The following is a 27,634-nucleotide window of genomic DNA, read 5'->3' as shown; positions in this document are numbered from 1 at the left end:
TGGGGGGCACGGCGCCTGCCGAGGGCTCTGGGGGTGGGTTTTGCCTCTTACTCATTTCCCTCCGTTTGGGTGTCAGTGGACGAACTTAGGGTTGTTTCTCTATGTCTCAGTTTATAACAAATAACAAAAACGTGAATGCCATGCTTACAGGTTCTTTGGGGTCTTAAAGCCCGAACTTCTTACCAGCGAGCTTTGTGTGGTTTTGCTCGGGGTAAGAGAAGTAGGGAGAGGTAAGATATCATCTGTGGTGAGGAGAGATTCCCATTGATGGATTCCCACTGACATTATAATTTAATCTCCAGCTGCTGTGCTTTAGTTTTATCTCCGAGACAGTTTATTTAACAAACCGGATCGCGTGGTTCTAGCCATGAATTGGTTCCTTCAGGTGTCAGAGGCAGTCAGCTGGGACTTGTGCATGCTGGTCCTGATGTAAAATGTGAGCTCCTGTGCTCCTGCAGCGATAGAGGGCTGCACACAAAGTTCACTTAAAACAAGCATGTGACATACATTTGTAATGTTCTTAATACAAAAGGTGAATGAGATCAGTGTAGAGAATTCTGCTTTTTTTTTTCCTAACAAAAGGTAAGCAGTGGCTGTTCATTCTTAGTCAAAAGCATCTCTATTGATGACATTACCAATATGTTTAGAGTTTATCAGTAAAACATTGGGAATACTTTATGTGAACGTGAAATAGAAACTCTGTCCCAGGTGTGTGTGTGTTGTCTTGTTACAAAGTAAGCATCTATTGATGATTAAGGTCTTAGACTAGGTATTCACATTTAGGAAAAATGTCCAACTGTGAACTCGGAACTATTTAACTATGGAACTCTCTGTGTGCATGTATTTTTTTTCAGAGTTTCTTAGAAGTGTGCTTTTTCCTTAAACTTTTTTTTTTGATGCAGTGTGTAAACTGAAGTCAGTGGTATCTGCATGGAATCTCCTGTACTCACCTACTCCAAGATTTTTGAAATCCCTTTCACTTCAGGTTTCAAGTCAGAAAAATGTACACTTCAGAAACATCTGAAGGATATAGTTGCCTTCCTTGTTGGTGTTACGCCACTGTTCAGGCTGTTGTGGATTGGCTTCACGTTTGCTGGCTTTAGCTTGTGTTCAGAGTTGGAGAGACTTTGTGTGTGTGATTGGTGCGTGTCAGTCCTTACTGTTCCTTTATGATTTCAGTAGGTCTCAGTATCTCTCAGTCTGTTGAAGTACATGCAGTTTGACCTCAGGCTTGGTTTTTTTGTTGGTAAGTACAGAAAATTACTCTGGCCTCTTTGTGCAGGAACATTTTCAAAATTACAGGACATTAAATTTCATCGGATTACAATCAAGCCCAATTATCTGATATTGAAAATAATATTATTTTCGTATAGTGAGTGAGCGTACTTTATGATTGTAAAATGTTTTGGACTTATCATATAGTATGGTAGCAGTATACTTACAAATGAAATAAGAGGTGAACGTTATGTATCATTTCTGTGCTTAGTTCCTGGACTAATGGAATAATTTCTAGGGCTGTGAACAAGCATGAGAGTAGTATCTTTACTGGTATGGACTAGAATGGCTTGAGCTGAGACAACCTAATTCAGAAAATAAGGCTAATTGAGCAAAAGTGCTCAGAGGTGATCTTTCTGGTGCATGTAGTAATGGTGACTTAATACCATTTTTAAACAAAACCCTTTGTTTTCAATAAGGAATTCTTTTTGCTTCAGCTGGTTTAGTATCCAGCTTTTTTCTGCCCAGAGAAGTAGAATACTTAAAGACGGACTGCAGCATTTCAAACAAATGCATTCATCAAAAATTAGTTACTTGGAGGAAAGCTCTTCTAAGCATTGTAATTGCTGGTGATTTATGAGGAAGCAAAGCTTGATCTTCCAGGAAGAGAATGGTTGGCTTGTTATTGGTTTGTTGGAAAACACACTCAAAGCCACAATATTAGAAGCTGTTCAACAAATACAGTTTGTCTTTTGTTTTGTGGTTCCGATTTCAGGCAGTTGGAGGTGCCCAGGATAACTGCCCCACCTAGCAGGTGCACATGAAGGGAAAACAGACCTGCAAGGGGGCGCCTAGTTTTTGGTTACATGAAGGAAGAGTGAAGGTTAAGTGAGGTTGTGTCTCAGAACATAAGTATTTCCTCTTGCTACAAGATTTAGATTAATCTCTGTCAGGTAAACATTTGTATAATGAAATACTTCTGTTAACACTTAGGCTTTTTAAGGGAGAACTGAACTGAGAGTTTTACTTGGAATGAAGCTTACTTTCAACACCGTGTATAACAGATATTTTGTAAACAAACCGTTATATCTACTTGAGGTAAATTTGACGTTACTCTGAAAGGAATGCTGCTTTGGTGAAGAGAGTTGTGCTTTCAAGTCTGTGAGTTAGTCTGTATGGTAACAGGAGTTATTTGCTATATTGGTACAGTCCTGAACTCAGCACTCTATGTATGTACAGGCCTCAGCCTATGGAACAAAAATGACGGCTTCCACATGGCTTGTATGCTTGATGTCAACTGCAAGTGCAGTTTTTTCTGATTATTCTTTTCATGCCAGTACTAATTCATCAGAATTTGTGTGTAGATGCATTAGCCTTGTACTTATGGTATTTGTATTACTGGCAAAAACCTCATAGTTTTAACAGAGAGCCTAGATTAATACAACTCAGCTAGGCAAACTGTCTAACCAAAAACTTCTAAATACATTTTCTCTTGGCAGACAGACAACCATAGTTTGTAAGTGTGGAAGAAGAAACAGAAAGATACTGTCCCTTCAAGAGTTATTTCCCTTTTCTCAAGATGGCAGTATCCTGTTTAGTATTAAATCATTCTTGTCAGTTATGACCGAGTGCCATGATGACTCCTTTTCAAATTAGTTTGAATCATGTTTTTATACTGTTGTTTGACTGGATTGTAAACCCCCTGGGGAGTTTTGCTGCCCAGCTGTGGTTAGGCTTGCCTCTGGCACCTTACCTTGCAAACTCCCAATTCGTGTTCTGTAACAGTTTATCTTCATTCCAACAGCCAGGCCTTGTATGCTTGGAAAGCATTTTGAGTCAGCTTCTAGCTTTCTCACTACTGTAGAAATACTATTTTCAGCATCATTAATAGTTTTTTATTTCAAGAGTCAAGTTGAGCATTTGCCTCAGACATCTTGAACTTGGGTAGTTTCTTTGCAATCTTGACTTTACATAGTCTTTAAAACAATGCACGTTAGTTTCCTAGGAAACCTAAACCCTGTCGCTTCCTTCTCATGAGTCTGTTACAAACTTTAATTTGAGAAGGTCTTTGGAATTTCAGTATAATTTTCTTACACATACATATCAACCAAGCATTCTGATGAAAGAGCTTCTCCTTATGTAGCTGGTTTGCACTTAAATTATTAGCTCTGTCTATCCATATGAAGAGGAGGCTGAAGTCTGAAGACAATCCTGCTAAATGAAAGAATTAATAGGTTTTTCAGAGCTTTCCTACCAAGCTGTCCTTTTGCAATTATCTTCATGCAGTTTTTGAAGAATCCTTATCAGCTTGTAGTACCTGTTTATATATTGTGTGCGTGCATATTTGTTCTCACTGTCAAACTCTCTCTTGGTACAATGCACTTTATATATAATCTTTGGAGAGAATGGGATGCATCACTTTCATCTGGTCCATGTTCAGAATGTGCTGTCATACAGCAAGAGCGAAAACATCAGCAAAATCATTGTAGGCCTAAGAATGGAAAATGTTTGGAAATACCTACAAGAGCAGAATAAATGGAAAAGGTTAATAAAATTAAAGAGGAGGTGGCAATAATTTTATATCTTCTTGGAGTGGAAATAAATGCCTGCAGTTAAGAATATTGTTCTGGGACTGGAAGAGCTCGATTCAAAGGTTCTGCTGTTAGCAGCAGGTAGGTGTAATAAAAAATATGCCAACAAGAAGTGGCAAGTAGCCCAAGTGATTAGAGTGGTTTGCTGCTAGTCAGACTCTTTAGACAACTGTAACCTGTAAATGCATTTTCCCTGTTCTCAAACAGCACTCCTGTCTGCATTTTAAGTCATCATCTCGTGTAGTGGATCCAGTATTATTCCGTACTTAACTATCTGATTATATACATCATGAGAAGATGCAGTATGTTTTATAGATTTAGTCGTGCAGCAGTAAGTAAAGATGTAAAGTTTTACTAGAGGAATTTTCTTCTACAGGCTACTAGTGAATCAGGTAAGGTTTTTATTGAGCAATTAAGCTGCTCCATGTTTCAGTTTTTAAACCTCTTTTGAACATGAATCTGGATTGAGAGTTAGGAGGATCTTTAAAAGAAACATATGCAAAAAAAAAAAACCTACCAGCCTTCCAAAACTTCAGGTGGATCCGCTTATAATAGGTTAATGAATTATGAAAAAAGAGTCACAGCAGAACTTTTTACCAGTGGGAAAGTAAGTGGGATCAGAAAGGTTAGCTGGGACTGATATCTGGGGATAAAAACTAAACAAAACCACACCAAAGTGTATTCTTGGTACTGAGCTCTTTTAAAGGTATTTGAAGCCTTTAGTCTCAGCTGACTGCATTTGCAATTGGTATCAAAGGAAAATATTTGTCTACTTAAGTCACCTGACCTCAGGAGTTTTGGTTTTACATTGCCTGTGTAGTTACTGGGTTGGAATAATTTCCTCTAAAGGAAAACAATTAATTGTGAGGTATTCGGGTACTTATAAGCTTTTGTCATTGCAGAATCTAAGACTTGTTCATGTTTCATTATGCTGTAACCTAAACAAGGAGTGTTTTAGTATTACATGCCCATTTAATTTCTTGGCTAACGTAAATCTCAGAATTTTTCCCCAGGATTAGGTTTGTGGTTATGGGCTGCAACATAGAAATAGAGCCTGTCCTTGAACAAATGATACAGACATTCTTTGCTTGGTTTATGTAATGAATTTTTACAGATGTCTTCATGAGAAATTTGAGTAAGTTTTCTTCCTCTTATGCCTGACCTGCCCACCTTAGTATTTTGGATGTCAGTTTGGTGGACGTCAAGTCTTTGAAAGTCACAGAAATGCTTTTAACTTACGCTGTCTGATTTGGTATTTGATTTAGGCATATCATAAAATCCTTTTAAGGTTCTGCTGCTTTATTTGCCTTGGATTTCTGGACAGATACCTGTTTGTCTTCATTTGTTGGTGAAGTGTTTAGATAAGTGGCAAAGAACATACTTTCTGAACTCTAATGTGGAAAGAAAGGAAACGTGTTTTCTCCTTTCTTCCCTTTCTCCAGAAATGGTTCTTTTTAATGTGTATCATTTGAACATTACTGCTTTCTATTACTTTGTTAGGGTGAGTCTTAACACTTCACGTACAGAAACACACTCTACTTGAGGGGGCATCACTTAAAGAATTATTGTTTTTTCTCTATATGAGGGTTGTGTGTGTTAACATCCAGATAGGGAGCAGATTAATTCAGACATATGTGGTATAAAAGCTGAGATCTGTGCTCCAGAGGCTATGGCTTAGCATTTCTTTCCTGTTCTAAAAAATAAATAATACCTATTTTTAATTGTTTTCTTTTAATATTTTATTTATGTTTATAATACAAGCTAGAGAAGCTGTAGAATATATTTTAAAATAGTACAAAATATATAAAAATTTGACTATTATAAAAAATTAATACAATTATTTTATAAAGAATAATTTAGGCAAACTTACTATAATAAAACAGAAGATACGCACTTCTTATTGTGTCTTAGGTGGTAAGGGGTGACTCTTTGTTGTTACTCCATAGTTATTTTTATTGGATATTTAGGTCTTACTTAATTCTGTTGATTGTAAAAGAAAACTCTTCTTTAAAAGCTTACTTAGTTTTAGTTATGATAGGATTCCAGAATTACTTTTCTTTCCCATATATACATATCCTTCTTTCTCCTTTTCAGCTGTATCTGACAATCCTTTACACTTTGGCTCAGAGTGGCTTTTCTCCACTGAGCGAGGGCTTAGTATTGAGATCCATCCACTGAAATTAATTTGTTGTGATACAGTTGTGCTTAGGTATCTGGCCGCATTAGTCTTGTTATGTTTTCAATAAACCACAAAATAAGTCCCCAAAACAATCACCACCACCAAAAAGCCCCAACCAAAACAAAGACAACCACCATTGCCCCTCAAAAAAACCCAAACCAAAACAAAATAAACCCCACAACAAAAAACAACTGACAAAAAGCCCACAACAAAATCCTTGAAGCAATTCTCAGACTTTTGGGGATTGTTCTAAGTTTGAGTTTCAGGGTTATTGGTGTTTTTTTGGAATGTTTCAAAATTCATAGAATTCAGTCAGATACAAGCAAAAATTGCTGTGCTGATGTGGTTTGGTTTCTTTTTTTCTTTTTTTCCACTTCCCTCCTCCCCCCCCCCGTTTTATTTTATTTTATTTTTTATTATATACTTTGCCAAGTAAATGATGAACGCAACAATTACTAATGCTTCAGAGGCATATATACAGAAGAGAATGAGACTTCTGGAACAGGTTGCCCAGAGAAGCTGTGAATTCCCCCTCCCTGGAAGTGTTCAAGGCCAGGCTGGATGGGGCTTTGAGCAACCTGGTCTAGTGGGAGTTTTCCCTGCCCATGGCAGGGGGTTTGAAATGGAATAATCTTTAGGGTCCTTTCCAACCCACACCATTCTATGATTCTACCCTGGTTAAGGTCTCTGAGTCACTGGAATCTTGTACAACACCAGTCTAAAACTAGAGTGATCTTTCATGACTTTTTTTTTTAGTGAAGGTTGTGTTCTTACTTGTCTACTTGCTGGGAGGTGTTCCCCTCCCCACAGTCCAGTAGCAAGTTGTTAACAATTTAATGTGCATCTTGCAAGTCCTTACTACTGACCAGTCTTGATGTTTGTCCTGTGTCAGTGCTGTGCTAGTGTTGCTTGGTGATAACTTTAGTGTTCTTGACTTGAGCAGCTCAAACATTCTGATTACAGTAGATGCAGGGTCTAGTTGAGAGAACTTGAAATGTAGCCCTTTGGGAACTTTTAATATGCGGTAGCAACGTTTGGTCTGCTAGCTAGATAGTCAATGTATTTTTGTGTTGTGGGTCTGTTCTTCCTTTTCCTCTAGTTGTAGAGAATAGTCTTGCCTTGATCATAAAACGCATTCTTACTTGTGTTTTATATGCCCTCAAAACCAATGCAGGAGGAAAAACTGACTGGCTTAAAAATGAATATATCTTTTTTAAGCTGATAGTGTGATGTGGTTGTCTGGAACAGCATGGTGCTTAAACATTATCATTTAGTAGTTCCTCTGTATTCTGGAGTAGCTCTTTACTCAAGATGTTGAGTTCTGAAACTTCTTTTTTGGCATACACTGGATTTTTAGATACAGTACAGAAAGAACACTTTGTAAGTCTCCAGAGGTGAAATACGTGGTTCGTTTTTTCGGTCAGGCTCCAAGCTTTATGGGCTATCAGTTTGATGGTGGTCATCATGCTGTTGCTAAATCACTAAGCCATGTTTTGCTTTCTGTAGACACTAATGCACTGCAGATCAATAGACTTCTCCATGACCGAGCTCATAGAGATGCTGTAACTTGGTGTAAGACAGCATTAACAATATGGCTAACTTGTTTCAGTATTCATTTTAGCTATTTGTTTATGGTCTTAAATAAGAGTTGGTATGGTACACTTAATTCAGTCATAACAGGATGAAGGTGAAGAGTCAAGAATGAAGTGCTTTCTGGAGACTTAAGGCTAAAGCACTAATAGTGGAGTGGGGTTTTTGTTTAGCTGTTCTAGGAGGTTGTATCACTGAATAGCAGCTGTTGTGGTCAGACATCAGAAGAGCTGGTTTGCTTGTTCTGGCATTTAATGAGACTTTTAACATGTTAATTTTTTTTTTTTTTTTTTGGTATGGTGATGGAATTATGCTAGTGGCCAGTAATCAAAATAATATATATGACAAAACTGGGAAAAGGTGAATGGGCTGGAAAAGAGTTTCCTAGGTAGTGTGTGCTAAGCTGCTGTGGAGGTAACGTCTGGCTGTGTGCCAGGAGGTGGGACTGAGGGGCGGGAGAGAGAAGAAAGATGTTGTGTCCTTCTCTAACCATAGCTCCCTGTTCCATAGGAAGGTGAGAAGATCTTTCTATTCAGGATGGGCTGTACAATGGCAAATGATTGTCAAGAGGAAACAAGTGGAGATCTACCAGGAGATAGCAGAATTACCTATAGGCCTGTTAAAATCTTAATTTGAAAATGTAGCTCAAGAGATCCTGGCTAAGGGCAGGTTTGGGGGAGGAGGGGCAAGAGTTGAGCCTCTATGAGAGGAAATAAAGAATTTTTTAGAATTGAGTTACAGTATCTGGTAGAGGAAAATGCAGCCAGGCAAAGATGTGACAGTAAGGAAGAAGTACAGGGAAGGGAGATCCCAGATTTAGAGAGTGCACATGAAATAAGACTTTAGAACCATGATCAAATGCAGTGACAAATATATTTTTTACCTTACTCCCTTCTCATTTGGATGTGTCTGTTTGCCAGACATCAAATGCCATGTCTTCTGTGTAAGTATCATGAATGACTGAGATTATGCATTGGCTAGTGTGGTTGACTGGTCAGTTCAGATTCAAACACGTGTGACAAAGTACCTTGTTCCAGAGTTTAGCATCTGTTTGCTCAGAGATGCAAAAAAACCCCATCAGAAGTTAGAAGAATTTACTTTAAGCCTGTCTTGTCTTTGTCATGTCTTCTTTGAACACAGAGGAACAGAATTTAAGAATTAATATTTGTAGGCTACTGATAATACATTTTTCAACTATGTGGAGAATCATAATCGGAAGTTGTAACAGTGTATATGTTATGTGCCTTGTTAAAGTGTTGTATTGAGTTATGAGAGCATGTGATTAAAAAAAAGTCTAGTTCAGTGCTAGGATCCAGTTTCCACACGACAGTCAAAAATATATCTTTTTATTGAAACAACAAACCATTAATAGTATAGGTTATTAATCTATTTTCCGTAGTTTGCACATGGTAATAGATTAATGCCTTTCTCTCTTTAGGTGCTGGAGATCAGAACTTATTTACTTCCTTATATCCTACACTTTCTCAGCAGCTTCCTAGAGAACCCATGGAATGGAGGAGGTAAACTTAACATTTTATTCTCTAATGCTACTTCAGTGTGTTTTTTAGACTTGGGCAAGTGTGTTTTTTGTTGTGCTCTGAGAAGACTTTACCATAAATTGACCTGAGTATAGCAACTGACTTGAGGAAAAGAGAACTTAGATAATCAAGGTAAATGTTGTTCAGGACAATAATTTCCAGCCAGCCATGTTGAACTTCACCTAAAGAAAAGTGATAGTAATGCCGTGTTTCACTTTTTGGTTTTGTGGTTTGTGGGTTTGTCTTGGTGTGTGCTTTGATATGCTTTGGCAGCCATGTTCTGCAAGCAAGATATTTTCTTAATGAGAATGTAGATAGAACTTATGGAGAATTACATGGAATTTCCTGCAAAAAGTTTGGTATGGCACACAGTGTTCTCACAGAAAAAAACCACATTTTTTGAGTTTTCTGATTTGGAATTTTCTACTTTTAGAGGTCCTTGAGAACCAGAAAATCTTTTCAAGAATTTTGTTCTTGCAAAAAGGAGAATCTGTCTCTTTTGAACAGTTAACAAATTTTAGTTAACTTTACACAAACTGTGGTAAATATAGTTTGTAAGTTTCTAGTACTAGAGTATTTCAGTTTATTCCGCTTCCCCAAAATACATGTTCAGTTTTCTATTCTGCTGTGTATATCTTGACCATTAATTTCAGTTTTTAAACTTTGTAGGTCTTATGGCCGTGCTCCAAAGATGATTCATCTAGAATCTAACTTCGTTCAGTTTAAAGAGGAGCTACTACCCAAAGAGGGGAATAAGGCCCTTTTGACTTTTCCCTTTCTTCATATTTATTGGACAGAATGTTGTGTAAGTATTAGGAAAACATCACGAAAAACTACTGAGTACTGGGATTTAAAAATTAAATTGTTTTGAATTTCTGCTTGTGCTGTCTGGTAGTTTTCATTTGCTTTTCGTGCTTAGTTGACCAATTGTAAGTATGCATATCCAATATTATTGGAAACAAAACTTAGTCAGTTCGAGAACTTTTTGCCATAAGTTTGACATTATTTCTTTGTAATGTTGCTTGACACTAACAGAACAGGCTTTTGAATGACCTTTCTTCAGTACTTTGGGATGAAAAAAACTCAGGACCTAAAAGTGTTACTACAGTAGCACAGAACACTTGCTTCACAATACAGAAACATAGCCAGAGTATTGCAGTTGTGATCTATTCACAAGGTTAAATGTTAAGATTTTTTTTTCTTTAGTTCATTTTCTGTATGTGTCAGCTGTTACAAGTACATGCCAGCAATCTAAACTGGGCAATATTTGGGATGTCTTAATTATGTTTATATACAGTTCACTGCTTTTTGGATGGCCTCTGTTACAAATTAATTACCCAGTTGGACAAAGGTGACATCTGATCTGTGACCAATCCAGAACAGCCTTAAGCATTGTCTGAACTGATCTGTTTAAAACCAGCCCAGAAGCCAAAAAAGTGCCAAACAATACTTCTGTGGGATTTTTTTTTTTATGAAAAAGCTTTTAAACAGATTAAGATTTGAGCAGTGTTGGAAGGCACAAATATCACACTTCTGTTACTATGTGATGACAAAACAGTTCAACTTTGTAATTTCAAACATGTTTTTGTTGCAAAATTCAAGAATGTGTAAAATAAGATTTTTAAACTATGTTTAAAACCCTCAATTTCAGTAATCTAAAGAATGATAGTATACTCAATCCAAAGATATATTTCCTGTTAACGAAAACACTAGAAATAAATCCAATTCAAAGACCAAAGCCTTACTGTACTTTGCCTCATTAGATTTATTTCAGGAAGTGAACTTAATGTCACTAACTCTGTTAAGTCTTTCTATTTGTCTTCCGTTGGAAGAAAATTTGCCTTTTAAAATTGTTCAGAATGTCTGTTTGACTCACCACTTCTCATCCTAGGACACGGAAGTCTACAAAACTACAGTCAAGGATGACATCACCAAGTGGCAGAATGTTCTCAAAGCTCACAGCTCGGTGGACTGGCTAATTGTGGTAGTTGAGAGTGATGCCAAGAAAAAGAACAAAACAAATATCCTTCCCCGAACCTCTATAGTAGATAAAATAAGAAATGACTTCTGTAACAAACAAAGTGACAGGTAAGCATTCTTTCACTTGCAGATGTTTTCAGCTTTTGACTGGTGGTGCTGATTTAAAAACTCAACAATGTAACAGGTTGTTTTCTCACCTTTCCTTGAGTGTCCAGCATTCTGATGGTACCATAAGACCTATGCCTTGAACGAAACTGACACAAAGAGAGAAGCTTATTTTCAATTCTTCCTGGATTTGTGGTGGCTTTGAAATGCTTTTCAAAAAACTTCCTAGTATTTCCTCCTGGCTAAGAGAGGTTTAAGGGGAACAGTGTGATAATAATCAGTTTTTAGAACTTCAGGGGTTTTTGTTTGCTTAGGTGCTTGCAAAAATGTGTCCAGAATTACGGGTAGTGGGAGTAAGGTGAGAGTGGAATATGATGTCAATAGGGCATATTTTTTACATTTGTACTTTGTCTTTCACTTAATCACCTTTCTCCTGTGAAACAATTGACTTAAAGCCAGTTTCCTCAGATGCTTTTATTCTAGGGAAAATAATAACAAATATATGGGACTGTTTCTGCTTTCATTAAAGTCAACAAAATACACATCTTAATTTGAAACAAACTTTTCCAGATACTGTCTTCGTTATTTCAAAACATTGCACTGCATCTATTATATATTACAGTTTTTTTCTTTTTACCTTGGAGGTTAACTTTATACAGGAGATTTTCCTCCTAAAAATGAGTGACAGGATAAATATTTGTAGGTGAAAAGAGCAGATGGAAGCACTCCTTGTACTTCAGTGTGACCTGACAGTGACTGGCAGGTCAGCACATTATAACACACCGTCCATTGGCAGCACTTTCTTGGTACCTAGACAGTGTTTAGTATATTACAGGGTTATTTGGGCAAACAGTTTGAACAACTCAATTCAGTTGGCTTGTGGCTTCTAACTGATTGATTGGCTTGGTTTAATCATATTGCCACAGGGTAAGATGAGTTTTCTAAACAGAAATGGTGTTTTTTTCAGATGGGAGATTTTTCTGCCTTTAGGGAGATCAATAGGTTTTTGAATGTTACTAAACTGACAGAAAAGCTGAGGAAATAATATGCTCTAAAGAAGGACTGATTTATCTGTGAATTAATGGGATCTGCTTATTTATGTATTTTCTGAGAAAAGCAGTGGAAGTTTCAGCACATAGGATGTGTAAAAACAAATTGAGATACCGTAAGAATATATCATGGAGGATTATTTTAAGTGACTTAGGAAAGGCTGACCATAATGTGATCTAATGGATCTTGATTTGTATCTTGCATAATCTTGTATTTCTTGCCAGAAATAACTGTAATTACCGTTCTGCTGATTTGTATTGATAAGCAGACTGTTTTTTCCTTGGATAACTATAACATTACTTGTCTTTAAGTAATTGGAATAATGTATCCATTATTTGCTCCAAAAATAGTAGAGCTTCATAGTACTAATTTTGTGGAAAGCGCTTAACTCTTCTCTTAAACTCTATCACAGACTTAAATGTATATGGAAAAGTTTTTTTAAAAGCCACCAAAACCCAAACAAACAAAAAACCCCAAAACGCAACACACCTGCCCACAAACAAACATAATGCTCAACCTTGTTTCTTTACCTCAGGTTAGTACTTAATGGACAACTACATTTTTTTTTCCCCACTCTGAATCTGTCAGGTATGCACAGTATTCAACAGAGCATTTGTATGTGAATTTTATGTTTACCACCTCGAAAATAATTTGTATCGATCTGTTTACAGATGTGTGGTACTTTCTGACCCTTTGAAAGACTCTTCCCGTTCTCAGGAATCTTGGAATGCCTTCCTGACCAAACTCAGGACATTGCTTCTCATGTCTTTTACCAAAAACTTAGGCAAGTTTGAAGATGACATGAGAACCTTGAGAGAGAAAAGGACTGAGCCAGGGTGGAGCTTCTGCGAGTATTTCATGGTTCAGGTAAGAGTCTCTTTTTATGTTTAGGAAGTACTTAAATCTTAGTTTTAATAATGGCATTGTAGTAAATTTTGTTCTGGTTGCCTTTCTGGTACTTTTAATGTTCCCCTCCTTTGAGGGTTGTCAGGAAATATGAAGACTGGTATAAAAGCAGCATTTTTATACCTTGTTTGTAGCAGGTTTGTGTTACATTGTAATACAACGCTATGACAGAAGCAGAATCTTTCAAGCTTCTCAAAGTTTTATGAACCTCAGCTGAAGCAAACATTGCATCTAGAAAGTGTCTTGAATTTTGGGTAAATGTCCAATTACTGTGCCAGTGCAAAACCAGTCAAAACTGTCATTGGTGTTTAATATGAATGTTGCTATGCTTTCTTTAGATTATTATCAGTATGTATGGGGATGTTTTTTAGAAAAGTGTCTATTTTGGAGTCATCCATGTAGATAATTCAATTTCTTAATATTTCTAAATATGTCTTTGTCTTAGCTGGTATAGAGAAAAGCAAGAAATTCTTGTTCAATAAAATTAAAGATCTTGATTCCTTTGGAGTTTTCTGGTCCATGTACAGGGCTATTCTCCACACCACCTCTACCTCATCTTCTTGCTTCCTTTGACTTTATGTGCTACTTTTTGCGTATGACATATCTAATTATTAGACTTTCTGCTTATCACTTTGGTTCTCTTCAACTGAACCTTTATTGATACTCCACTTGGTGACTTCACAGTGCAAATGGGAGAAAATTATTATTATAATGAGAGATCAGCGTTCAACTTTTTTATTTTAAGTCAAACTTTCAGTAGTGATAATGGACATTATCTTGAGGTTCATAACAATAATGTACATTATCTTGAGGTCAATCAGGATCTAGCAGAACAGAGTTCACTGGCACAGCTGTATGACTTAATCTTCTTCTGTGAACATCCCTGTGTTAGCACGAGATGATGCAGATGCTACAGTGGCAGGTTTTCCTGTATGCACAAATACTGGAAGGGGAAGAAAGTTGAAAAAGTAGTTCCCACAGCTCTATGCATGGATGAGGGCTATCTGTAATAGCAGACACAACTAATATCAGTAATGTGCTATTTATATTGCCTGTGTGTCAAAAGGAAGAGCTGGCCTTCGTCTTCGAGATGCTGCAGCAATTTGAGGATGCGCTAGTGCAGTATGATGAACTGGATGCCTTGTTTTCTCAATATGTGGTCAATTTTGGGGCTGGTGGTAAGTGTCTTTAAAATGGTAAATAAATGTTAAGTGTATTAATTTCTTCACTATGCTTTTTCTAAATAACCTAGTGCTTTGGGTACCATATGTGTACATGGGAGAAAAAGAAGGTCCAGTGCAGTGAAGATGCACTAGGTAGTTTGTGCTCTTGTTCTGTGCTGTATGCAAATTCAAGCATACATCAGTTGTAGCCTGATGTATAATATAAGTTGTGTTTTTCGTCTCTGAGGCTTAGGAGCAATTTTTAATGAAAACATTCCTTTTGCTCTTGTTCAGTGATGGTTACAAACAGAGCCCTGAAACTCTGTAATTACCTAAATATGGATCTGGCTGAGATACAGTTACTGTTTTCGCAGCTCACGGCCAAGTTATTCAATAAAGAGCTTCCTGGAGAAATACGTTCAGTTTTGCTTCAGATGGCAAATGAGATGTTTGGTGATCCCTGCAAAACTGAATAGAAATGTGTGCTTATTCTGCACTACAGAGGATTTAAGTTTCTCATCAAGAAAAATTACCGTACAAGAAGTATCAAATAACTTTAAACTGTTTTAATAAGCTAAAGCATGTGTTGTTGTATAACAGGTTTAATCAGGTATGTGTTATGAATCTGGTAAAAATACAGTGCAGGCGTAATTGCAGCGAAATATATTTTTCCTGATTGATCTATACCTGAAAGCAGGGACACATCTATCCACAATGACTAGTAAATATTTAAGTAGATAAAGCTTATTTATTTTGAACTTCAGGTAGGCTGAATTGCCAAGATATATGTTACAACTGATTGCCACTATCATAATAATAAATATGCAATTAAGACAAAATGCTTATGGGGTTTCTGCTGGTTTTTTTTTGTTTCATTTTTTAAGTTAAGTCAGCAAATCATTTCTCCATGTGATAAAATTTAGAAATAGCAAGCCAACTCACAACCTCTGGAGGGAGGAAGAAGAGGCTTTGATAGAAAGCAGTGGTTGATTCTTGGATATTAACTTTATTTACTTAGATGGTGCAAACTGGCTGACGTTTTTTTGCCAGCCAGTGAGAAGCTGGAATGGTTTAATTCTCCGAAAACCGATAGACATGGAGAAGAGAGAGCTAATTCAGAATCAAGAAGCTACTCTGCTGGACTTGCGTAGTTACCTGTTTTCTCGCCAGTGCACGTTATTAATCTTCCTGCAGAGGCCATGGGAGGTTTCCCAGCGAGCATTGGAGCTTCTTCACAACTGTGTGCAAGAACTCAAGCTATTAGAAGTGAGTCAGTGTAATATATTCCCTTATGTGAATGGGTTTATTAAATGATGATCTAAGATTTTTGAAGTCTAGATGCTGGTGACCAGAATGCAGTAAACACTGGCTGTGAGTTATCCAAATGTTGCTGTAATAACATATTCTAACAGTGCTATTCTTGAATGTTGCATCATGACATGTCTTTGGAAAGAAATTTGGAGATGTCACATCTGAACACCAAACCTGTATTTAGTTAAAATATTCTAGTCTTCATCTGGAAAGTTGAATTCTTAAGCTGGTAGGTAATTTGTCTGCTTCTTTCCTGGATTTATTACTAGTCCCTTGAACTATAGTTCCCATCATTTAAATCTGTAAGAGTGTTGTATTAAAGAAAATACGACAGAGTGGTTAACATGCTCATATGCTGCCTAGTAGCCTGTAACAAAAAGCAATTTTGACCTAGAAACAGTATCTACAGTAATGCTTCTCCCTACCAGGCAAGTTGGATGCTGCTTTGATCACTTTTTGTGGTTCTTACTTTGTGAACCTGGGTGCCCAGGAATGCTCTGCTGTGTTACATGTCTCTGGAGTTCTCATCCAATGACAGAAGAGAGAGAAACAAGTGACAGCACTCCTAGCTTTTTGTCATGTTGCATGCCTCCAGGCTTTACCCCTCCTCCCTCCATACTTCAGTTTCTGCAGGTGTTTTTTAATCCTCTAAAGAGGCTTTATCAGCAATGTTGTACACTGATCATCCTCCACATATGACCTCAGACCTCTATGAATTGAAATACATCTTTAAGAACAGCATAGTGTGCACAAGAGTATTTCTGGGTTTCACCTTGTGACACATCCATGTCCTTAACCCTGTGGATATCTGGTCCTATGGTAATTTTGTTTGTGCCGTTGTAACAGTAGCTGCTAACTTTTGCCTTTCTGATACTGCGATACCAAGGTACCAGGGACCCAAGCAGGTCCTCTGTCCTCAGTGTTTGAGGCTCTTCTCTTCACTATCTCTTATTTTTGCTATTTCTGTCTTGATGTGGTGATCCAGACTAAATGCAGGTATTCAGGCTGTGAGTCAGTGATGCTTATTTGTGCATACTGTGCAGTTACTCTGTTATCCTTTTTCTTAATACAGGCAAATCTCTTAATATGGCTTGATGCCACTGAACACATAGTGGATATCTAAACTACTCTGTTGTTGTGATCTTTATTTTCCTGAAAATCCTTTCAAATCCAAATGCATTGTGCTTACATGTTGAACTTTCCTATCCCCTTAGTCAATTACCTGGTTTATTATGGGCTTCAAGGCTTTCATAGTCTTTCTAAAATGAATATTTTTGCATTGTGTATGAACAAGATTTTGGGACACTATTATGATGATTATAGTCCAGATCTTTTGTTATGCTAATCTTTATCTTGATTCTTGAAATACTCTAGCATCAAACCCTTGTCTTTCTCTGTCATGTCCTGACTTATAATCTCTCCTTGATCTTTTAGGTTTTTTCCTTTGTGTTTTGATTTAAGGGGTGGAGGGTTGTTTGCTTGGTTTGTTATCTCCGTTCTTTAATTAGTTGTCCATGATAGATGTCTCATCCTTTGCTTAACAAACTTACTGTTAGGAAAGAAGTGTAGACTAATTTTTTTTTTTTTTTCCCAGTTTTTAAATCTACTTCTTAGTGTTCTTCTAATTTCAGTCTCAGTTAGATCTGATGTCTTCTTAGAAAAGTAGTAGTATATTTTCAGACATTTTCCTAACTGAGCTTTCCATAGGCTTAGTTTCTAAATTTTTGGAATTTTCCAAGTACTAGTACCTATTAGTCCTCTTTTCCTTATCTTTCATCTCGGTGAATATATAAAATCTAGTTAATATAATCACTGTTTAGTTGCTTAGCAACTTAGCATTCCTTGTTTCATGAACTAACATATTTAAGTTATTCTGGAGGTAGTAAGGATTGTCCTGTTTTTTCTTGTGTATTCTTAGAATAAGCTCTTCCAAGAGGCTTTACTGTATTGCATCAAGAAAAGTATTTTGCTGAAGTATTTTCTAATGTTTATTTCCCAGTTAATTTTATCTGTTCATCTTTAGGTCTCTGTTCCTCCCGGAGCTTTGGATTGTTGGGTATTTTTGAGTTGTTTGGAAGTCTTACAAAGAATAGAAGGCTGCTGTGATAGGGCTCAAATAGATGCAAATGTTTCCCATACAGTTGGTTTATGGAGCTACGCCACTGAGAAGGTGAGCAAATTATGTGTTGCAGATGTGATAATACAATTTTGAAATAGACCATTTGTTTCTGTGGAAGGGATTCTGCACTTTTTATTGTGGAATTTAATATGGGGTTCATAATAACTAGGGTAATACCTCGTCTGTTCCTTCCTCCCTCACCCTCCCCACACCCCCCCCTTAAAAAAACAAACCCAAAGATAATGGCCATCCTCATTTTATCTGATGTAGAGTAATATGACAAGCTGAGACCTTTTTTCTTTTGCATGCTTACCTTGGTAGTTGAGTTATTCTAAGTTAATTACCCAAATGACCAACAGAGCTGAACTTCTTTAAGACAGTCTCCTCTGCTGACCTCTGTGTATTAAGCATACCAGCTGCTGTCTAGAAGGGATTTTAAACAGTGTGACACTGTTTTAACATCATTAGCTATGCTAGTCATCCCTTCAAGAAGGTTTTCAGCGGAATACAATACCTTAGGTGAATTTGCAAGTTTGTCTAACTAGCTTAGTGGAGGCTGCCTGCATTTCTTGATTATGTAGTTTTCAAAAATACAGACAAGGTTACTGGAAATTCTTTTGTAGTAACTGGCAAACATCTCAGGCTCTGTCTGTGTTTATACAGAAAACCAGAACAATTCATTCTGATCTTAGTTGTTATGCCTGTAGGGGGGTGTGTGTATATGCATGTGTTCCAGTGTTACCTGAGTCAGTAACTTATATGCAATTTAATTCTTAATAATTTCTATTCTGGGAATAACAGGTAGTTTTGAAAGCTTCTCTACTTTCTTCCCATGAAGCAACTTTAATACAGATCCTATAAGCAGTACAATATGACAGCGGTGGAAATGTCTTGTACTGTAGGAATAATGTAATAAATAAAAGGAGTTTTATACTGATTTTGTAGCCTGTTGAAAACAAGCATCTGGTTTCTCTTATAGTTAAAATCTCTGGGTTATCTGTGTGGACTTGTGTCAGAGAAGGGACCCAATTCTGAAGACCTTAACAGAACTGTCGATCTATTAGCAGGGTTGGGAGCAGAACGCCCTGAAACAGGTATTACCAGGAATGTACACATTCTTTCTAATAACTGACATTGTCTTAAATACATAAGTAATATGTATGTATACATCAGTAATAATAATTTCCAAGTATCCCTATGTATATATAAACACTGATAGGATTCCGTTATCTCTTAAAAGTTCTTGTAATGTGTGTCTAGTACTTTAAATTATCAACACATCTTGTTACTGTTGCAAATATAAGGTTTTCCATTAATGCTTCATTTATCAATATTTAGATAGTCTTGAACAGGACTGGTTCTGAATAAAGTTCTTAATACTTTCAGACAAGTATTAAAAATTGTTATTGAAAAAAGAATGGAGCATCCTTGATCTGATGCAAATAGATAACCTGTAACTGGAGCTACGAAGTGATGTTATTTGAACTGAAGTGATATTTTTTTCAGGGGCTGAACAATCAGATTTATTTACTCCTTGTGGTTTTTATTACTCACAAAGATGTTTCTAAAGGCTAGATGCTTTCAGATATTAAATATGCTGGAACACTTAATATCTTTGAAGCATTAGCTGGCAGGCTGATGCTTCACTTACTCTTGCAGGTGTGATGATATATGATTCTTAATTCAGTATTATGGTGCCTGTTGTATTTCTTTAAACCAGCTTTTTTCTTCTAGAAATATTGACACATTTGATCTGGCAAAGACTTGTAAATTGAGCAGGCTAGTTGAGAAAAGAACTTGGGTCTTGCTAACCCTTTTCCTTTGAATTACATTGTTTAAAATAGTAAAACGTCTTTTGAATCACAGTATACTTCTGTCATGCTGATTTGAAAATTCAGCACTGGGGGAGTTGTGAGAATATTAATGTTGGCACAATATGGCATTTAATTGCAATGGTGTGTGTTTCTAGGTTGAATAAATGTAATTAAATACTGTGTGGAGAAGTTAGCACAGTTATTGTATTGCTACTTGCCTTAACCCTGCTACCCTGAACATCACTTACGTGTGCATGCACACACAGAGAGTTGTGAAACAGCCTTTCTCGATCTTATGTTAGACCTTGGGGAAGAAACTCATAATCTGTCTCATTGTTAGTGAAGTTTCACACCATAAAATTAGTTTTATGTTTTCTCTTCACTTTCTGCTGAAGGAAAAAGCAGAAAGGGGGGTGCGTGTGTTATTAAAATACGAATATATTTGTAACTGACACCTCTTGTTCTGCTTTCTCCAAAAGCCAATGCATCACAGAGCCCTTATAAGAAACTTAAAGAGGCCTTATCATCTGTAGAAGCTTTTGAAAAACACTACTTAGTAAGTATGAGGTTTGATTATTTATGTTAGTTTTGCATGTTCACATTATAGGTTGAATAGGGCCAGAATTTTCAAACCCAAAAAGACAACATAGAGAATGTAAGTCTGCATTCTGGCATCAAAGGCTCTTGCTTCCTCAGTGAACACAACAAGGCTGATTTGTTTTACAACTGGAACCCTCTATGGGCACCAAGTTTGAAGTATTTGGATTAACTTTAATATTTACATTTATGAGTTGGAGGTTATCTGTAAGTATGTATACTTGGCTATTAAAGAAGCCGATATCATGGCTGTCATATCTGCTATCCTAAATTCGGAATGTGTGAATTCAGCTTCCTCTTGAAGGGTTTAGACTTGCATCTTGCAATGGGTGTTACATGGTTTGAGCTATACTGTTGAATTTTTTATATAAACTGTGGGACATCTGTGGATCATGGGGTTGGAGCTGGCATAGACTGAAACATTAGAATTCTCATTGGCTTTAATATGCATGTTTATTTCCTGACAGCTCCCTTATTGAGGAGCCATTGTAATGATGTTCTGTTTCTTTAATTAAAGATTGTTAAATAAAACAAAAACCCCTGACAGTTACAAGGGGCTGTGTGGTTTTTGAGGGTTCAGTTGGTTTTATTCCTTAAATAATTTTCCTCTGAAATTTCATATTTGCAGTACTGCTGTTAAAGTTTTCTGGGGAAAAGTTGGAGGGAAAATGAGCAATTTTTTTTTTTTTTTATATCTGAAAACTAGGTGGTACTTATTTTTACAAAGTTTTTTTTGAAAGAAAATATCTCAAAAGATTTTGTCTGAAGATACCAGATTTCATTTTTACACTTTATATCTTTTATAAGACTAGTTGGATAGCTGGACCAAAACTAAAATCTTAAAAATTGCCAGCTGCTCTTAGATATTCAGTTCTAGCTTGCACCTGAAGTTCTCTGCTAAATTCAGCAGTATCTTCCTAAATTTAAGAAACTAAGTGGGATCTGCAGGGTTTGCCAATGGAAGAATTGCCATTCCTGTTTGTATTTCGGACTGCACTTTTACATAACAGGAATTCAGATATCAGATATACTATAGAAGATGATTTTCTATGTGGTACGAAACCTGATATCTTCAGATGAAACCTGGAAGTCTGATAGATAAAATGCAGCTTTTCAGACATGTTGAAAGCCAGAAGTAATTAGCTTGCATTACCAGAAAAGACTTTGTTCTCATTCAGTGGCTAGTCTCATGAAGCAACTTCAGAATCTTTTCTAAGACTGTCAACTCTTTTAAAAGCACAGTGCCTTGTACCTTACCTTAATTTGAGGGGAACATAGCTTTTCACTTGTATGTGCAGCTGGTAAGACCTCTCTTATTACACTGATCTGTTAAGGAGTGATCACTCAGTTTATTGTAGTATGTTGTTGTGAGTTCTTGGGGAAAGTGGTGATTTTTCTAGACTCTTCATGAGAAACATCAAAAAGGGCCTAAGAAAGGCTAAATTTAGGAGCTCATTTTAGGTAATTTTACTGCCCCATAGGAACAGATGTTTTCTGAAAGATACTTGGCAAAATATTTAGGCAGTTGGAAGCTCTTAAGCAATTTGTTTTGAAGGTTAGACTAGTTCTTAATACACTAAGTGAAAGAGAATGAGTTTCTCTGGAAGGTTGCTGACAATCAGAGGAGGCTGTGGGTTTGTAAATATGATCTGAAATGCTTTTATTATCTGGCCAGAGATTGTTATATATTTGAGAAAAAAAGTTTGCTGATGATATGCAGTGTGTGCTGTAACTGCTGATGTTGTGAGAAAGATTTGTCGCTATTATTACAAGCGGAGCCAGGGTGAGGAAGGTGGCACGAGGGTGGTGGGGCTGCGTTGGAAATTAAGCTTAAAGGTGACTGAGAAACTTGAATTTGGGATTGAATAGCTTCAAGCAAAATTCCTTTAAGGCACTCTTGAGAAAATACTTATTCTGATTGTAACTTAGCATTTTGCATTTCATTGTATGTTTACATACTGCAGACTTTCATATACTTAATGAGATTCTGTGTGGCTTTAATGAAAGAATCATGTACCACATTCTGTATGTAAACAATTTGTTTTGATGTGTTAGTTGTGAGTCTCTAGGACATTTTCTAATAGTGTTCTAAATATGTTATGCTGTGGTGTATCTTGGAATGATAATCGAATGTAATACAGTCAGTGAAAAATAGGTGTTTACACTTGAATCCTCCTTTTTTTTTTAAAGAATTGCTTGAAACTGTATCTCATCTACTGTTTTGGTGGGTTTTTGTTGCCTTATCTAATTTTCAATAGGCTTTTTTCCATCTGCTATTGGAAAAAATTGGTATCTGTCAACACAGATATAGGATAATGATAAACTAGAAAAACTGAAGATGACTTGTTATAAACTTCTCCATATTGTGTGCTCTAGGGGCAAGGGGAAATCTAAAAAGTGATTAATTCTTGCCATTTTGTTGTAGTGGCTTAGTTACTGGCTATGAGTTTGGGTGAAAAAGCATATGAAGCTTATAAAATTTTCTTTTCTTTTGAACAGGATCTGTCCCATGCCACCATTGAAATGTACACAAATATTGGAAGAATTCGCTCAGCTAAGCTTGTGGGAAAGGACTTGGCAGAGTTTTATATGTAAATGAATGTTTAAAATGTCTTAAATGCATTAGCTTTGAAAGTTTGAATATAATCCTTGAGGACAACATGATGTATTTAAAAAGGAATTCTAAAAGCATTTTTTTAAAATGCTTTTAAAAAAATTAAGTTTCAGGCTGTATTTCAGTAAAAAAAGAAACAACCCAAACCATCAACACCATTAATCTCTTTATATCAAACCCTAATTCTAAACTGATGATTTAGTACTCTTGCCTTTAACTGTCCTATGTTCTTTAGCTTAATCCTTTCTTCTCCTAGGGAGAAAAGGGCAACGGGGCAGGGGGGAAGAACGAGGTAACTTTGTATTTACTATAGCCTGCTTTGTAATGTGGCTTCTGACTTGTTTCAAAGTTTATAGTTATCTTAACTACATACATGTGTCTATATATACCTAGGAAAAGCTAGAGAGCATGATCTTTGAGGAAAAGTAATCAGTTTTGTATTTGAGGATATGATTGCAAAATATGTTTGCCCCACTGTGAAAGTTACAGTGACTTTTTCTCCTAATTTCCAAATATATTTTTTGTGTTTATCCTTGCTGTCTACTAAAGGAACCTTCTGCATGGGTCTTTTGTTTCATTTTTCCTTATTTAGAAGAATTTGAGAGTCCTAAGTTTTTTTTGGGCAAACATGTTTGGGCATGCTTCTCACCTATGTTTGCTAAAGCAGTATGGTCTTCTAGCTACACCAGACTTTCTTAAATTAACTCAAATTTTCACCTGAGGGAATAATGTTAGGTTTAAAGACTACCATGCAACTGCTGCGTAGTGATAAAATTATATTTTCATTGAAGAATTTTCCTGCTTTAAAATTGTTGACTAAGCCTACCTTTAGTTAACTGTCAGAAGCTTCAGCTGGCTTTTGTCACATTTGTGGGAGGTAGCTTCACTTCACTTGCTCTGATTTGGTAGAGATCCATATGTGAAGCCTTTCATTGACCTGGTATATTTACAATAATTACAGTTCTGCTTGCTTAAATGAATCACATTAAAGGTAGGCCAATATGTTGATCTTTTTACCAGCAAAATAAAGAGCATAATGGTCCACTGCATCTTGTCCTGCATTCATATGTAATGTTCCTCTCCCATCACCACTTTTTGAAAATTGGTGAAGAGTTTTCGAGGCTGCAAAGTTTCTTACATCACCCTCTACTCATCCCTTTGTTTTTAAAGGAGGAAGAAAGGTCCACAGAAGGCAGAAGTCTATCTTCAAGGAGCACTGAAAACTTACCTTGCTGAAGGCTGGGCATTGCTCGTCACACATACAAGGAAACAGTTAGCTGAATGTCAGAAACACCTTGGGCAAGTAGAAAAGTATCCTCTAAAAGGTAGAGCCAGAAAAATCAAGATGGGAAAAAATATTATTTTTCTGACATATCTCTAGCTTTTATTTAACAGTGGATATTGCCAAACGTTAGAAAGGTAAGCTACTTCTTGTTTCCATTGTTGCTGTTCGTTGGGGAGAGTTGGGTTATTTATTTTTTAGTTTTAAATTTTTTTAACATCTGGTTCACTTAAAACCTTGTGTATATGGTTGCTGCTCTCTGTTTTAAATACATCTAGGCTCTAGACAGTGGCGCAATGCAGATAGTGTGAAGTTTGTTGCCAGTTCAATAGCTACTGTAGAGGTTTTTTTAATACCCTTTTTTTCATTTGGTAAATATGGCATTCTAGTGTCTTCCTGTATTAAGAATCTTAATTTCTGGCCTTTCTTTTTCTAGCTACTGCCACATTTTTCCACTATCTCTCCTGGCAAAGACTCTTATGGTATTTTTAGTTGTGACTTTTCCCAAAAGTTAAAACAGAGGCTTGGAAGATGGAAATCCAATGGCTTTGGTGTAGAGTGCAGTGGTTTTAATTTTTTTTTTGCTATTAGTTTTTTATTTCTGGCTCTGATCTCTGCTTCAGAATAGGAGTGGGAGTTGGTTGCTTTTAAGTTGTATAAAAGCTCAGTTTTCCATGTGTGAATGAAATCTTCTATGTAATTGCCACACAAATGCTAAGTAATACTTTAAGAGAATGATTTGGTCTAATCCTAATGTTTGACAGGCTATAAATTCTTTATTTTGATACTCTCTGCGTTATTTTCATACACCAACTCTGTCTGCTACAACTGTATTTTAAATCTGTGTTGCTGTACTGTTGACTACTTTCAACATAAGGGGGGGGGGGGGGAGGGGGCTCCTGGCTGGCCTTGGGTGTTCTATTGTATTCTTTATGGCATGAGAAACACCACAATTTAAATTCTGCTTTTCATTTTAGCCACATACATTGTTGCCTGCATTTGGTAGCTAAATTAAGCAACTCGGTTCTAATCTGAACTACTGTGCTGCATGCATGATATTATGTACTACAGCAAAATGGCAGATTTTTTTTGTGTGTGTGTGTGTTTTGGGGGAAGGATATTGCTTTCACTGGTGCCATAGATAAACATGGAATTCCTCTAAGCGTTCCAAACTGGAGTGTTTAGCTGAACAGAGTACTTACTGCAGGACAGTTCATGTGACAATTTCAAGGAAAACCAGCTCTTTTTTGAATGGTACTTCCAGCTTTTTTAAATGTTGTTGGGGGATTTTTTTTTTTTTTTGCCTAAAAAGCTCATATTTTAGTCTCTAAGTGACAGTACCAGGAATCTTGCTGTAGCTGAAAATCAGCTCAGGTAAATTCAAATTTGTGATGTATTTTGGGTTTTGTTCTCTTTTTTTCCCTTGTTTTTTTTTTTTTGACTTTTAAAACTAAACTTAGACATTGTAAATGTCTGCCTACTTTGAAAATCCTTATTTTGCTTTTAAGCAGTTAAAGTTTTGTGTTTCAAATGCTCTTAAAGAATCGTAGCTGGTAATATCATAGTCTTCACTAAATACTTAAATGAGTCTATGTATCCCCTGCACTCAGAAGGATGAGGAAAGCCTTATGACTTAGTTATGATAGGCAGTGCTGTAGCAGCTGGCAGATTCTCAGCCAAGTAAACTGGAACATAATCAAACGCTTAAGGTATGTCACTCTAAATGTTGGGCAGCATAATGCAACAACAGGGTCTTTAACTTACATGCTGCATTTATCTATTTTCAAATAATGAATTTTCTATGCTCACTGACCTTTTAGATAGGGGAAGATTGCCCATGTTAATAATGGAACATATTTTAGTAGGTCTGCAAAAAGTAAAGATTTTGCAATATTCTTAGAGGATAGTAAATCTTCCATTGTTCTTTTCTAATGGATGAGTGTGGTGATGATAAAAGCAGATCTTGTATAAAAAGATGAGAAAAGCAGTATTTGAACTGTCTCATTTTCAGTCAGATTTCAGAACGTTGTAGGTTTCTACCTCATGTTTCCTTAACTTAGTTAGTTATCTTCAAACGAGCAGCCTATTAGCTGGTGATCATCACTTAACAGAAGATGAACGCAAAAACTTTTGCCAAGAAATTCTAGATTTTGCCAATCAGAAAGCAGAGAACCAAGGTAAGTCTGGCTCTTAAAACTTAAGCTGCTCTAAAATGAATATAGAAGTAGATTGGAAGGCTTTTTCTGATTGTTTTTATTGGCTTGTGTATAACTTCTGAACCAACAGAGTTCTTTTCTCCACACCTCCAGAACATCTGTAAAACTTCTGCAATTGTTAAGAGTAGTCAAAGATGAAAGGGCAATTAACAGTTTCACCCTGAATACAAGAAGGTCTTTGTTTTCCTTCACTTACCTGTTTCTCTGTTTAGACAGCTCATAATTTGTCTGATGTTGGTTTTTTTTCAATTCCTAATTTATATGTCTCTGCACTGCTGACATGCAGGTGTCAGCTTTGTGCTGATACTTATGATACTAGATAGATCCTGTGCACTTGCAGCCTATTGCTTTGACCAGCCTACCTCTTCTCTTTGTTCTTCCTGCTGCTTCAGTAATGCTTTTTCCTTGGGTATTGATCATAATTCAGAATCATACAGAGTACTTCCTGCAGATCTGAAGACTGTTCATTATTATGCAGAAATAAAATGTATTTTTAGAATGGGTGTACCATAAGTAATATGTTGGTTTAGATTTACTTCTTAATTAAGTTTTGGTAGTGCCTCAGTGTTGGTTTTCGGAATCTAGAAAAGAAAATGAAAAACCCTTGTATGGTAAAGCTGGTGGTTCAAGGCACCAGTCTGATCATTAAATTCTTAAATTTGTACTTGCTCTTAATTTATGCACTCTGGGAAGCTTGTCACTTTTTGCTACAGTGTTGGTTTAGAATATTTAAGGTAGCAGTGAAATGTTAAACTTCTGCTTAGACCCTAACTCTTATTTTAGTTGTCTTTAATAGGCTGAGTAATAAAATTGTAGTGGATGTAACTGTTAGAAAGCAAATCTCGGCATCTTTTTAAGTCTCATTTCTGTGCAAGATAAAACTAAAATATGAAAGTATTGATTTATTGTGAAAGGATTGATTATGAAAAGTTATTGATCCATTTAATTCTAGAGGTTAAATTTTTTAGAGGAAAGATTTTCTCACCTCCAGCAGCACTGGAGAAGAGTAAAATCCCTGTTTTTGTGTTTCCAGGTCAAAAGGTTATATTGCCGATGCACTCCTTTGCGCAGTTGAAAACTCTGCATTTTGACCCTCCAAATGCTGTTGTTCATGTGGGTGGAAAGTTGTCTATTGAGTTGACTTTGCTCAGCCAAATGCCTATTCCTGTCCAACTGGATCAGATCGCCATCCATGTTCACTTCAGCATTGAAAAAAACAGTTATAGAAAGACAGCTGAGTGGCTCACTAAGCACAAGACTTGCAATGGTGTTATCAGCTTTCCCAATGAAGTTGCAGGCTTTCCTTTGCCAAGAAACAACTTGCCAGCACTGGAGCTGTATGAAATGTATGAACGGAGTCCTTC

The 27,634-nt window shown here is 36.5% G+C and overlaps 1 protein-coding gene across 1 annotated transcript in view; it reads left to right on the top strand.

The window, feature by feature from the left end:
• Positions 1-150: 150 nt before the first annotated feature.
• LOC103779352 (trafficking protein particle complex subunit 10-like) overlaps positions 151-27,634 on the top strand; it is a gene marked incomplete at its 5' end in the record, with an annotated part of 40,173 nt that continues 12,689 nt past the window's right edge. The window contains 15 exon segments of the mRNA XM_008946976.1: positions 151-230; positions 7,343-7,557; positions 9,014-9,095; positions 9,783-9,918; positions 11,005-11,201; positions 12,920-13,115; positions 14,221-14,332; positions 15,336-15,583; positions 17,652-17,798; positions 18,727-18,841; positions 20,041-20,117; positions 22,658-22,749; positions 23,943-24,083; positions 26,119-26,231; positions 27,304-27,634. The exon segment at positions 27,304-27,634 is cut by the window's right edge and continues 13 nt beyond it. Coding sequence (XP_008945224.1) covers positions 151-230; positions 7,343-7,557; positions 9,014-9,095; positions 9,783-9,918; positions 11,005-11,201; positions 12,920-13,115; positions 14,221-14,332; positions 15,336-15,583; positions 17,652-17,798; positions 18,727-18,841; positions 20,041-20,117; positions 22,658-22,749; positions 23,943-24,083; positions 26,119-26,231; positions 27,304-27,634 — 2,282 coding nt within the window.

Source organism: Merops nubicus, unplaced genomic scaffold (assembly GCF_000691845.1).
Source record: "Merops nubicus isolate BGI_N331 unplaced genomic scaffold, ASM69184v1 scaffold24879, whole genome shotgun sequence".
In the NCBI taxonomy this organism is placed as follows: domain Eukaryota; kingdom Metazoa; phylum Chordata; class Aves; order Coraciiformes; family Meropidae; genus Merops; species Merops nubicus.
The sequence above is the reverse complement of the archived record's forward strand: the minus strand, read 5'-3'. Positions and strand labels throughout refer to the sequence as shown.